This window comes from Alligator mississippiensis, chromosome 2, assembly GCF_030867095.1.
Source record: "Alligator mississippiensis isolate rAllMis1 chromosome 2, rAllMis1, whole genome shotgun sequence".
Taxonomy (NCBI): domain Eukaryota; kingdom Metazoa; phylum Chordata; order Crocodylia; family Alligatoridae; genus Alligator; species Alligator mississippiensis.
In genome coordinates, this window is record NC_081825.1 from 283,377,435 (window position 1) to 283,391,796 (window position 14,362).

The 14,362-nt window shown below is 41.9% G+C and overlaps 1 protein-coding gene across 5 annotated transcripts in view; it reads right to left on the reverse strand.

Annotated features, from left to right (window-relative positions):
• Positions 1–14,362, reverse strand: part of BEGAIN (brain enriched guanylate kinase associated) — a 277,663-nt gene that overhangs the window by 107,589 nt on the left and 155,712 nt on the right. For all 5 annotated transcript variants that reach the window (XM_019481582.2, XM_019481584.2, XM_059723228.1 and 2 more), the window contains 2 exons: positions 11,410–11,571; positions 1,425–1,491 (listed from right to left, as the gene is read on the reverse strand). In XM_019481582.2, the coding sequence (XP_019337127.1) occupies positions 1,425–1,491; positions 11,410–11,571 (229 nt within the window). The remainder of the gene's footprint in view (positions 1–1,424; positions 1,492–11,409; positions 11,572–14,362) is intronic.

Consider the following 14,362-nt stretch of genomic DNA (forward strand, 5'->3'; position numbering starts at 1 on the left):
AACCCTTTCTTAGATTGTGTTAATCCAATCTCTAGCTAAGTCAGTGCACCTACTCAAGTGCACTAACTTAGATCAGGCATGCTATTTTTCTGGTTGATTTATGCTCTCTGCATGCCTGCACGATTGGGCATTTAGATTGACTGAACCCTGGTTAGGGCAATCTAACTGCAATACCTATATGTATCCTTCTTTAGTTTGTATTTTGATAGTACCTACAAAGTGCTGGGCACTGTCCTTAATCAAGAAGAATAAAATATCCATGTGAAAGTTTACAAGAGAAAAAGTTCAACATACGATGGGTGGGGTGGGGTGGGGGGAAGGGAGAGGACGATGAAGTCAAACTCTATAATTTGTATATAAGTTGGCTACTTACTAACGCACTGATATCTTATTAGTTATGACCAATCTCCTGTAGCCTTTATTTAAACAAACACCTGAGATATGAACAGTCCAAGGCCATTTGGAATATGGACTAGGAAATCTTTAAACTTAAAATTGTGATTTTTTTTTTTTTTTTTTTTTTTTTTTTTAAAGGCTGAGGGCAGGAAGGAGATTTGGGGATGGATGATTGAAAAGTCATCATGAGTATGTGAAAAGCTAGGAGGGATGGAGATCTGAAGGCTTTTTGAGGTTTAGGTAGGGCACAAAGAATTGCCCTCAGTGTAATGTCTGTTTTTTGTTGTGTGCACATCCTTAAATGTCGCACCCAAATTTCTCTTTACAGTTCTACTTAAAAGTGAACACTGAATTAAAACCACATTCAAATGAACATTAGCATTCAAATGAGCATTCATGACATTATCATTTATTTTCTATCTATCTAAACAGATTGTATCTGAATTTACATGCAGCTTATCCATAATGTTCCTAAACCCATAGGCACAGATAAAACAATTTCCCTTTAGTTACTAATTGGCCCATGGCAGAAGCTCTGACACTGACAATGAATTCATAGACAATTGCAGATCTGAAATTAATATATGGAGATTGATAGTTATGACAGTATATGTAAAGCAAGACTCTCCAAGCTCAATTAAGTCACTTAATAAAAGCTGAGTGAATGTACCTAAGAGGCATGAGAGAATCTTTGGCTTGGTATTTTGGATTACCTCATTTAAATTTGTTACTTAATTAAAGCATAACTTCATTTTCATATATTATAAATATTTATTAGCTGAATTAACCAGAACTCTTTCAAAGCCAAGATTAGTAAACCAGATCATCAGCTGGTATAATTCAGCATCTCCATTACAGTTCATAAAGCAGCTTGAGATTTGGCCTGTTTTATTTATAGTCATCTTCCTTTGCTTAGCATACTTCTGAATTTTATCAGCCCAGCTACGTACTCATTTATCTTACAGCTTTAAGAACCATAAAAATATACTTAACATATCAGAGAAAAAAGTTAATTTAGCAATACTTACCATCCTGTAAAGTTTATCTTCCAGATCCTGATTAATTCGTTGTAAGGCTAGGTAATTGTTTTGTATCCTAAAATAAAGAGGGCATCATGTAATTTAAAATATTTTTGTTCATATTTGCTTTACCTGTACTTTTGCACACTGAGATTTCCATTAATATAAATCTATTTACATATCACTCTTGCTGCTAATCAGCAGCTAAGAGCCTTGGAAATATAATTACCCTCAACTTCCTGAGCAACCTACTCTGTCATAGTTGCTTACTATATTTAGAGACAAATTTGGCCAGAAGGCTATAATGAATTAGGACTAGTGCTGCACTTCTTGCATGGGTGTGTTTGCAGCACCAGGATGGAGCCTGTACTATATGTGCCGTGCCCAAAAGTTTTAGTTAATGCTGGGGTTGAGGCATGACTTGCAAGTCCTCAGCTACACTGATTCATTTACCAAGCCCTCCTCTTAAGGGGCGATGCAACAGAAACTAATGGGACTCTGAGGCTGCAGCAACAGTCCATAAGGGCTTTTTAGCATATGGCCTAGAAGAGAGAATGCTTTCTACTATTAAATCCAAGAAATCCTTGTGCTAGCCTGCTAATCCCATTTCCTTGGCCAGGGAACAAGATTTTAACCTCCAAAAGGCTTTAAATCTTTAAAACATTTAGTGGCAGAGGAACAGAGTAAACAGAAGCTTTCTATTTATTTTGATGCATGCAAGAAGGTCTCAGTGTCAGCATCTCCAGGCAGCTCTGCCGGTAACCTTAATGATAGATTAGAGAAGCTGACCAAAGTCTGTTCAGTTGGAAAAAATCAGTCGTTGTATATCAGTCTCTGTACATCTCAAATCTCTGCACTTGTAAGTCTCATGTGAACCGGCTCTTAGAATATTTTCCATAGCCTATTTCACTTTGTTGTCACATGGAATAGAGCCTTCAATAGTGTACTCGGCTATAATGACATTTAATTGGCAGCAGAACTGGGCTTAGGAGGAGGAGTCTGCAACCACCTTTCATTTTTCCCAAGAATTCAGGGAGGTTAGGACCAAGGGATTTGGTTTGACTTGTTGGGGAGATGAGTAGAAGTGTTTAGATCAGGACAAGATCTGGACTTGTGCTACCCCAGCTAAATCCAGAGCTGAGGAATTGGTCCCACCTCTAACTTACAGTGCATTAGCAGGACAGTTCTGAGTTGGCTTTGGTGCACTGTGAAGATTTCAAGCATGACAAAAATCTCTATTCGGAGAGAACCCAGTGGACAGTAACTTTTGGACTGTGCAGTCCCTATGTATACAGAGCTCCCTCTGGGGTTTCACTGGGGAGACAGGGGGATCTAGCTTTGTTTTTAACAGCTGATATGCAGATCTGAGAGGAAAACTTTTCCCCCCAGTGAAGCTGCTGTGGTGGGGTGGGGAAGGTGAAAGTCCCTATGAGTAAAATTCTCCACTGGGCAGTGCTAGCCCAAGGCAGTTGCATTTCTCCAACCCTATTCTGAGTGCCTAAAGAAGACTTAAGTGCTACATACAGCTCTTTCAGGCCCATTGCACAGAAGTGGATTTCTTCCTTCCAGAGCGCTCTGTGGGAATAATATTTGTTGGCTGGATAACAAAATGGGCTAGAAAGCTGGTGTAACAAGCCCATGCACTAGACAAGGGATCAACCCACAAATTGCGAGCTGAGTGGATTTGATTTTAGAATATCCTTGTGACAAATGTCTGGTGAAGTAAAGGCTTGCTCAACACTAACAGATCTCTGCATTCTCTGTTCCTATTAGATGCAGCAATTCACAGTAAGCCTCTATATAGATGTTTCCTTGCATGTCACTAAGCAGACTTGGGACTTTCACGCCTATCCAGTCAGGGATGACAATATGACAGAGAAAAACTGAGGCTATTTTACATATAACCCACTTCCCCCAGAATAAGCCATATGAGAGGAGACAACATGCAGGGGAAACTTTAAGAATCAGTCTGTTTACAACTATAAAAAAGTTGCAGATATGCAACATGTGCCAAGGCATCATTTACTGTCATATTTTCAATTTTTCCAGGAAAAGCTTTGCTTCTAAAATACTGTAGGCCTGCTTCTATGTTGTTTCTGCATTTAACTTTGAGTGTAGGATTGATCCCCATTGCCACAGTGTTCCTGACCTACAGAGCCCCCCTACTGTAGACACAGTGAGAATCATAGGATTAGAAGGGACTTCAGGTATCATAATCATCCCCCCGCCCCATTCAGATGTAAAATCCACCAGTCCTGTACTATCCCTGTTCAATGCTTATCCTGACTCTTACTGAAAACCTCCACTAAAAGTTCTACAAGAAATGTGCCACTGACCACAACTTCCTGCTTCTCCTGGTCTCACTCTTATTTCCATCCAGTTTTGCTCTGACCATGAATGGTTAGTGGAAAGTAGCGTGAAAGCCCTACTTTTTCAAAGCAGTCCTCTAAAAAAAACAACCCCTCACTTCTAAAAGCACTCTGCGAGATCCAAGCCTGAAGAAAACAGCCACGATATATCGATAGATAGGTATAGATATGTGTTCATATATCTCTTTTATTTTGATTACCTTTACATGCAGTTCTTAATAGAAGTTCAGCTTTGATTTTGATATATATATCAAAATCAAAGCAACACTTCATAAAAATGCTTCTATTGAGAACTGCATGCAAAGGTAATGAAAATAAAAGAGATACATAAACACATGCCCAGACTAAAAACTGGACAAATAAAAGACCCACAGGAGCAATGTGCATGATAACAGGAGAAAGGGACCCAGAAATACGTGGAAGAAAACAAACCAGGTATGACAGAAAAAAATGTGTCCTAAAATTAAATCGGCATCTTTTAGCAATACATGAAAGAGAACATAGGGAAAATGACTGACCCTAAATTGAAATCACTAACTGGACAAAAAGAAACAGTCCCACTTATGGAAAAAATATCCACCCAGATGGTCTGAACTTTGCAGTCTGAAGCACATTTAAATTGTAAAGTCTGCCACCTTTGTAAGTTAAATGAAGCCTAAGCAGTGAAATTGCTTCTTGTACTTTTAGAATGTATTCATTTTTCAGGTGAGCTGATCATCATTTATTATAGTTTTGGTGCTTGATTTGTATTGTTGTTGTATAGTGTTTGCTTTCCTCTGTGTTTTTTCAGTATGTATTGCACACTTTTTCAATGAGGGTGCTGGGGTCCCTTGAGATCTTTTGAAGAGAGCTTCAGGGTACCAAAGTATTAGCACTGCTAGGTGTGCAAACATGATTCACAAGACAAACCTGGAGAATTCAAATAGGAGTCCATGGTGTTACAATCATTCTGCCCTGTTGTGACCTTTCTGAGTTCTTTGCAACAGAAAAATTGCTCTATTTTTCTGTAGGGAAGAAATGAATGGAAACTAAGAGCTGTTTTTCTTCTGAAGGAGGCCTCAGGTCTAATGAGGGGTCTTTCAAAAAAGATTGAGAACCGCTGGCATAGGGGATTACTTCTCTGCTTAAAGTTAAGGATATACTGAAGTATTTTGCTGGATCAGGGACTAATATAAAGAATTCTGACGGGCATTAGCATTAAATATCTGTAACCTCCTACCAGAAAGAAACCCTTCACCTTGATTCAGGAGGTCCATATAAACCCTCTGTATTTCAAACCCACTTGATGCCATGACATAAGGCTTACAAAGAGCATAGGCCTTGTGAAGGCCTCCGGGGGAATTTCCCTTCAGATGCAGTTCTGCTTTGGAGAATGAGCATAAAAAATGGCATCTTCTTACTGAACACACGTCTTCTTGGTCTGTTCAAAAGGTATATCAACTCTCCTACAAAACCATGATAATTTATCTCTTGCTAGTTCTTAGGACCAACACAGTTGTGAGGCTCCTGTTCATGAAACCTGTTCAGTACATACCAACATCCAGCCATCTACACTGAAGTGCCTCCTACGTCCATGTTTAAAGCCAAAAGTGTGTATATGTGGATCACATATTTCTATTCTAAATTCCAACCAAAGACGACAGGGATTGCACAGTTGTTATTGAGGCCATAATCTGAAGGTGGAACAGTGACACAAATGCACTTGAGGGCCTAATATGACCAGTGGAATATGATCTTGCAAAAGACAGAATGATATTAAAGTGATTCTCAATTTGGAGCCTTGTCTAGGCTTTCAGTTCTGTTTTAATCAAGTTCTTTTAGCTGTTTGAATGACTAGAGTTAATAGGGAACATCTTAAAGTTAACAGGATGCAAGTCATACAGCATCTCAACAGAGTTGTTTCAGCAGCTTTTTAAAGCAGAATCATGCTTTTGTCTCAGTTTGCTCCTCTTGATGCTGACAGAAGTTTTCCCATTGACTTCTACGGAGGCAGTGTAGGTCAGTTCTATGCATTTTGAAATTGTCCCCTTCAGGAGTTTACAAACTGGTGAGGAGGGAAACCATCAAGTCTCCTGAATGTGTACTCTTTGCTTGGGAGAGTGACATTTAAAAAAACAAACCAAGCAATCCAGCAAACCAATTGAGTTTGGTGTTATTGTATATTGAAGTAAAGAGGGGGAAGCTTTCAGTAAAGCTTAGAAAGCTATGGGCATTCCTGGCTTTGGGAAAGAAAACTTTGCATGCAACAGCAGTGTGAGTTTTATCAGCTGAAACATTCATTAGTATACAAGTGGCATCATGTTACCCTTGGCTAATCTATTAGAGATTTTTCTGGTTACCTTTCTCTCCCAGTAGAAGCAAACAAAACAGAAGATAATTTATTAGTATTATTTTATTGCTCTGTTTTCTATGTGCTGATTTTCAGAGGACTTTTCTTTTACATGCTGCTGACACTCCTTTGAATGACACTTTGGTTTAAAACGTAGATATCTTTTTCCAGCTTGGGGATTTTTAGGTCTTTATCTTGTGTTATTTGTTATTTCTTGCTAGTCTCAATAGAAACAAATTTTAAGCTCATCTTGCAGTGTATTTTGGACTTCACATGTGATACATCTTCAGAACAGAAATTGCCTGCCTGCAACATAATTTTTTAAAATAAATTTTCTTTATAATGTGAAGCAGTTGCTGCATAGAGTATTTGAATGCCACTTGTATTCCTTTCATTTCAATGCTTTCCACAGATGATATTGTTTGCTGTAAAGGAAATGTTTAATGTGCTTGGTTGGATTTTTGTTAGTGTGTGTGTGTGTGTGTGTGTTTTTTTGCAAAATATTGAACATCTTCAGCATCCACTGGACCTGATCTGAGGGCCACTGAAATGATTGGGAGTCTTTTGGCTTCAATAGGCCAATTAAATTCAATAATTACTGGGTGCTTAGCATCTCTGAAAACCAAGTCCTATCCTATAGGTAAGGACCTACTGAATTTACAGTGGAAGTGGGCTGCATGGCAACTCCTTTAATTTTGCAGGTTTCTCTGTGTTTTCCCCCTTACCCCCCTTCCCCCCCCCCCCCCCAGCGAATTGGCAGAGGGGCCTTGCCACTCACTCCTGATTGGTAGGGAGGCAAAACCCAAGGTTTTAAATATGGTGCTGGTTTTGTGTCCTGGCAGGTCAGCAGTAAGCAATAAGGCCACCGGGGCCCCTCAGCCAATCAGCAATGGGGGAGGGTCAGGTATGCGGGGGAACCTACAAGATTAAAGGCGCTGCTGCAGTGAATTTGGTAGGTCCCTACTTGTAGGTCTGCATGCCTGATGTTGCAATCTTTACCCTGCCAAAATCTCCATTGATCTTAATGTGGTAAGAGGTACTTGGTAACTAAACAGAGATGATGGGAGGAATTATTTAAAGTGGGTGCAAGATTTACCACACACTTTCTAAAAGACACGGCTAGAGCTGATTTTCTGGCAGATATGCCTCAGGGTACATCCACAGCAATGGTGTTGGTATCAAATGATGCCAATATAAGCTATTATGATGCATAGTTCTGTGGCAAAGGAAGTAGAACAAAACCATTGCAACTTTAGCCCTGTTTCATCAGAGTTAAAGTTACAGGGATTTGCTGGCATCAGGAATATTGAGACATAACAGTTACAAATGTAACACCCAATGCCTGCTCCCCAGTGGCAATACCTTCTTAAAGCCGTTAAATGTTATGTCTGTGTGTGGCCTGAGAGAACACTGCAAATAATTTTGCCCTTCCTCAGTTTAAGCACTGGCTCAAATTATACTTTGTTAGAAAGATCTGTGCAGTAGAAGAAAATTGCACTGAACTGGTGAAGGGCATGGTGAACAACTGTTCACCAGGGCACCCTTGGGGGGTGTGTGTGTGTATGGGGGGGGGGGGTGGAACCAGGAGTAATGGCCACAAACTCCTGGAAGACCGTTTCAGGCTCAACATTAGGAAAAACCTTTTCGTAGTTGGTGTCCAGTCTCCCTCCAGAGGTGGTGCAGTCACCTACCCTGGAAATCTTCAAGAGGAGACTGGACTGTCACCTTGCTGGGGTCACCTGACCCCAGTTGTCTTTCCTGCCTGGTGTAGGGGGCTGGACCCAATGATCTTCTGAGGTCCCTTCCAGTCCCTTATAATCTATGGTGCTACTCTCAGCTGCTCTGATATAACTGAAGTGACAAGAAAAATGTTATAGAGAGCGAGGCACGTATAAAGAAAGTACTCGACATAGAAACCTGTAGGTTGCAAAATTTCTTAAAGTGCTATTTATCAGCCTGTTTGGGGTCTCATTCAGGGAAGCACCTCTATTTAGGAAAGCCCATAAGTGCACTCTTCATCTCTAAACAGGTGATAATATGCTTTCCTGATTTTTTTTATGGGTCTTAAAGTTCTATGCAAGGGCAGATCCAGATAGCAAGCCAAGGCATGGTCATACCTCCTGTTAGCTGGGCTGTACCTGAGTGACTTTTGAACCACTCCAAAGCCCAGGGGGTGAGAGCTGCAACCGCTGCTCATCCCCTTCTTCCCCTGCTGCTGAGTTCAGTAGGGAGGGGGAGAAAGGGGAGGGCTGAACATCATCAGCGTTCACCCCTAGGCTCTGGAGACTTGTGAAAGCAAGGGCTCTGGCCAGACCCTTCCCCAATTAGCTGGTGAGCTCAGAGCTCATTGCTCCTGTGGAGCTCCAGTAGGACCCTGTGCTGACTAGTGAGCTCAGAGCTCAATGCAGATGCATGGCACAGCTAAGGTTGGGGGCTGCGTTCCCCTTGCCCCATTCTTGGAGCCTCTACTGGTTCCATCCATTTAAATATGTCAACTAAATATTCTGGTTGCCATGGTTTTTCTATTTGTTCTTTCATTTCAGTTGGTAGACCGATGGATTTCTAGGACATGGGTTCAATCCCAGGTGAGGGTGACAGGTTTCCACTCACTGTTTTTACTTCTAATATGGCCCTGAGGCCCATCCAGCCTCCTATCCAATGAGAACCAGGAGCTACCTGGGGGTAAATATTTGCTAGAACATGCTGCTGACCACAGCACTTCCTTCTCATGCCAAACTTAAAGAAACAGGGGAGCCCTGCTTCCACTGCCCCACAGTACCTCAGTGGCTTTTAAAGAGGGCAGCTTTACCTTTACCTTTTGTTTAATTGAGAAAGCCAAAAACATTTCCTCTTGTTTTGATGGTATCCATTTTTAAAACATTTTTAGATTTTCTTTATTTGTTCAGCTCATGAACTGAAGAAATAAATTATTCTTCCAGTTCAAGCAATGTCATCATAAAAAATGCAAATGCACACCTGAAGAAGGCTGTTTGTGCCCGAAAGCCTCTAAAGAACATTTTTTCCAACTATTTAGTTGGTCTAATGAAAGATATCACGTTTAACCAAAGAACCTTGTCTATCTATGTCCTTAGACCAACATGGCTACAACCAAGAAATCTGGACTGATAAATGAATCTTTCTATTTAGAGTTTCCCAATGAATAGAAAGTTTTATGAAACATTTGTATGTTTAAGGCTAGATCACACTCTTCTTTAAGTCACTGCTGTTATCTTCAACGAGGACAAAATTGTTATTTATATTGATTGTGTCCTAAATTTAGCATAGTTCTGTACAATCTTTTCTGCACAGCTTGTATTAAAATAGAATGTTTTAAGGATCACATCGTGCTTTTTTGGCACTAAATGTAACATGTTCTGTCACCCTATGATATTAACTTTCAGAACATTTCATATATGAGGTAGAAACTTTCCTTGGAATTGAAAGACAGGGCCAAATTCTGTTGTCTTGCAGGAGCATAAAAGCAAAATAATTAAATTTAATGTAGCTACACTTGACTTGCAAAATTAAGTTTGGATATATGCATTATGTACACTTATATGGGTAATATGATAGGTAGTAAAATATATATGAGATCGATATCTATCTCATGTATGTAAAATGTATGCATGTATATCTATACACATACACATATACTTAATAGCATGTATGTGTATAGATTGGGGAGGGCAAAATGCATCCTGCAGGCTGGATTTGACTTGCCAAGAGATTTTTATCCAGCCTGTGGTGGGTCCTTGGCCCTGTTCTGCCAAGACTTGGGCAGGGGGAAGCCCAGGCCATGGCACGTGTCTGGTCCCACTGCCATTGGGTGTGCAGCAGGGCTGGGGTGGTGTGATGACTGGACCCACTTCCTGGTAGCCCCCACAGTGTGGGGTCCTTCCAGCTGCCACTTCTAGTCTGCCATTCTGGCTCAACCTGCCCCTACTTACTGCCTGGGCACCCTGGCCTCTGCCCTGCACCTGCTGCCAGGGGTGCTGGATGGAGCAGGCAGTCAAGGTCTTGATGGGGACTGGACCACGACCTGTGTGAGCATCGTGTGTTTGGCTTGGCAGATGGGATAGGGCCCCTGGTGGGTGGGGAGCGGCATCCAGGAGCAAGACGGGTGGCCAGAGCCAGAGCCAGGATTGCAGGGTGGTGCCAGCACAAGCCTGGGGACTGGGGCAGAGCCCCAATCCACTGCCTTCATGTCCCTGCGATGGTTACTGGTTCCATAGCCAGGGGCATGCAGGGAATAGATTGTGGCTCTGTCCCAGGCCCCAGCCCCATGCTGTCACTACTCTGGGATCCTGATCCCAGCCCCAACCCTGCCCGCCTGTCCTACTACCAGATGCTGCTCCCCGTCCACCCACAGGCCCATTCCACCCGTCCAGTCAAGCATGCCCTGCCCATGCGGGTCTTGGGCCAGTAGACCCCAGGATTGCTGTGTGATGACAGCATGGGGCTGGGCCCAGGGAAGAACCATGATCCACTTCCCACATGCCCCTGCTCACAGAACCAACTCCTGTTGCAGGGATACGTGGATACTGGATCATGGGTCTGCCTCAGGTCCCAGCCCTCGCTGTCACTGCCTCATGACCCCAAACCCAGCCCCAGCCCTGGCCCTGCCCACCCATCCTGCTCCCAGATGCTGCTCCTTGCCCACCTGTGGCCCCATCCTATCTGCTTGGCCAAGCGTAGGGCAGAGCCACTTAGGGAGCTTTGAGCTATTGCAGGCTGGGGTGGAACTGACTGGCCCATGACAGCCCAGCAACATTCCCTAAATGGCTCTCCAGCTCAAATAATTGCCCATGCCTGGTATAGATACATGTGTGTTTGTATGGATATGTGTGTGGATACGTATACAACCGTGCAGTGGCATAACTTGTGGGAGGGGCACTAGGGGCAACTGCCTCAGGTGCTGACTTGAGGAATGGGGGTGAAAAAAAGCGGCTGCTGCCAGCAGCTGTGCATTCACAATCATGAACTAGAAGTTGCCACTTCTGCTTTGCCTTATCTATACACTGCTATAAATATGTGCATGTGTGTATGTATAGACATATTCATGCTATACACTATATGCTGCACCTATGTGTGTGCTACATATGCATAAATACATGTATGCAATACAGACTATTTATCTCTTTACCTGTAACAGATATATGCACTTATGCTTGCAACTTTTACTATGAATATTAATATATTATGACTTATGTGTATATACATGTGTATACTGTGTTCTTAAGTATGGTAGTTTGTTTATTCTTGACTCAATACATTCATAAAAAAGTTAATTACTGACCTTCTCAGTTTTTCAGTTACTTTTTCAAGTTCTTCCTGAGCACGTCTCAGTTCTATTTCAAGATACTGGCGCGTAGAATCAAATTCTGTTTCAAGCATTTCCAGTTTGTGGGTAGTATAGGATAGGCGCTTCCGTAATTCCCCCTTCTGTTCTTGCAAAGTACTAGAAGAACAAACACCACAGCTGTAGCATTTAGCAAGTCTGGAAGGGTCTTTCTTGATCATTTTCACCCTCTTGATTTCAACATTTCACCATTGCATAACATGGAAGATAGTAAGATAGAAAATGGGACTTAATCATTTATATGTTTATTTCTATTATAGTATCTTTTGAAACAATGATGTTGCCAGTACCTCCATCCATCATTTCTAGGCCAGCTACCACTAGCATCTGAATGCCATCCCGGGACATTTTGCGGAAGTATTCTCATTAAAAATTGAATACATTTTAAGATATGCCGTGAAGCATAATTTGGTTTTATATCCTATTGCTCATTCTGGAGTTATGTAAAATGCTTCACATAAATATGTATAATGCAGTGACTGTGTAAGCAACTGGACCAAAGCAATAGCTCATCAAGATTATTTTGCATTACAACCTGCTTTATTGAGAGAGGAAATACAAGCCATTCTCTGAATGGTTCAATCAAGCTTTATCCTCCCTTAATGTGTTTGCTAGTGGTACCATCATTCCACATCTCACCTAAAAAAGGGTCATTACATTAACATGGAGGAAGGGTGGTTCTCTGGTTATGTAAATGGATTCTTAACTGAGGAAATTGGGATTCATTTCCTAGCTCTGCCAGAGACTGCATGCATGGCTCTGATTAAGTCCTCAACTCTGTGCCTCAATTCCCATTCTTCGTAAAATAGGGATAATATTCTGCTTTGGCTATTTTAATGGTAAGCTTTTTCAAGTCCAGGCCAGTCTCTTACTATGGGTCTGAACATCAAAATACATTCCTGATAACCATTGAGACCTCTTGCTGTGACCATAATACAGTAATAAGAGAACAGACTGCTAGTGCTGCACTCTTGGGCTGACTTTGGCTATACGTTCCAGTCTTGATATGGAACGTAAGCCCAGCAGGACCTAGTGGCACAAATTCTGCTACATGAATCATCATAACAAATCATCTAAGTTGTTTATAACATGTCAAATATATTTAGCTGAACATATAATATATGCTAAATAGATATTGCCCTTCATGAAATAAGGGCTAAATCACAATTTCGTTGATGTTACTTGGCAAAAGTACTATTGATATCAAGGGACTGAGATTTTTTGGACCTTGACAAAAGCAGTTTATGCCTATGATTAGACTTAGTGCATGGGAGGCTGAAAGGGGCAAAATACCATTGCTTAGAGGCTATTTATCTGAAATGGCTTTAATGTAGTTAGTGTGTGTGTGTGTGTGTGTGTGTGTGTGTGTGTGTGTGTGTGTGTGTGTGTGTGTGAACTTCTATTATTAGCAAAAGGAGCCTAGGTGAGTTAAATGGGGAAAATCTTTAAGATCATGCTTACTGTAATGGAGTAACTTATATCTTGGAAACCAGTCTAATGTTTTGCCAACACTATGTTCTGCTTTGATTACGTGTATTCTGTGGCTACAGTTGTCCTTGCCTTACCACTAGTAGTTATAATATAACCCCCCCCCCCCCCAAATAATTCAAGTAACAAATGTTGCCTCATTTAACAGTCATTAGGCTTTTTTCCTTCTTCTCTCTTTCTAAAAGGTATAACTCAGTACTATAAAGGACATGTAAACCATATATAGGCTTTGACTCAGAGTCAGTTGGAAATTTCTACATTAACTCCAATGTTTTTAGAAGGTATCCCTAATGGATACTTATGGGAAGCATTTTAAAAGTGACACCTACATTTTAAGATTGGCCTTTATAGTTACCAGTCACCTTTTTTTATTTTTAACATGGATGCTTTTTTCAATGAGTGATTTTGACAGAAGAGAGGAGAAAAGCAGAGATTCAATGTTAAATGGGGATTTAATGTTAAACAGTGATAGGAATAGTGGTGATGAACATATTTAGGCTGCTTTCAAAATGAGTTACTCTCTCACACTTCGAGCACAGTAGACTAGTTCTACTGTCCATTAGTACAGTGGGCAAACCCCATGCTACTGTGCTAATATACAGTAGAATTAGTCAGTAGTGGTGTCACCTATAATTGTGTGTGCCGGCACTGCTGTTCAGTAGTGCCAGTTTCTGTGCATTTAGTTAGTACCTGTAATAACTGTGCATTACAGGTACTACCTCTTATTACAGGTACTACCTAAGGGCATGTATAGACGAAACATGGGTCCTAAATTGAAGTGGTGGGTTTTAAAAAACATCGCTTCAATTTAGGGCTGATTAAACCTCTGTGTTGTGCGCACACCCCACTGACTTACCTGCCTCTCTGGCGGGAAGGGGAGGGTAAGCTGCTGGTGGGCAGAGCGGTCCTTGGGCTGTGGGGAGGGCTGGTGCTTTCCCTCTGCAGCAAGGATGCCCTCCTGCCCCCAGGCGGCACCCGCCAGCAGGGACCCGGGCTCAGGTGGTCCCAGGGGGCACCGCAGCCACAGAGGGAAGCACTAGGACCCCATGCAGCTCAGGCAGGCAGGATCCAGGGGAAGGGGTGTCAGGCTAGCCACTTTTCTTGGGTGGAGCCTGCCTTCCTGAGCTGCTGTTAGGCTTCCTGCAGAGCCATTAAGCTGCACTGAGCCCAGGGCTTTGCTCCATGGCTGTAGGGGCAGCAAACTGAAGGAGTTTTAGTTTGCTCCACCCCAAGTCATTTACGGCACATCACGTCGCTGAATTTCCTACAGTGACTGGAATTAATGCGCAACACGTTGCCGAGGCATGCAAACACTGACACCATTAAAGTGGTGCAAAAGCATTTAGTCTGCTTTAAAGTGTTGTGCACACTTGCCTCTCATTTCATCTACACACAGCCTAAA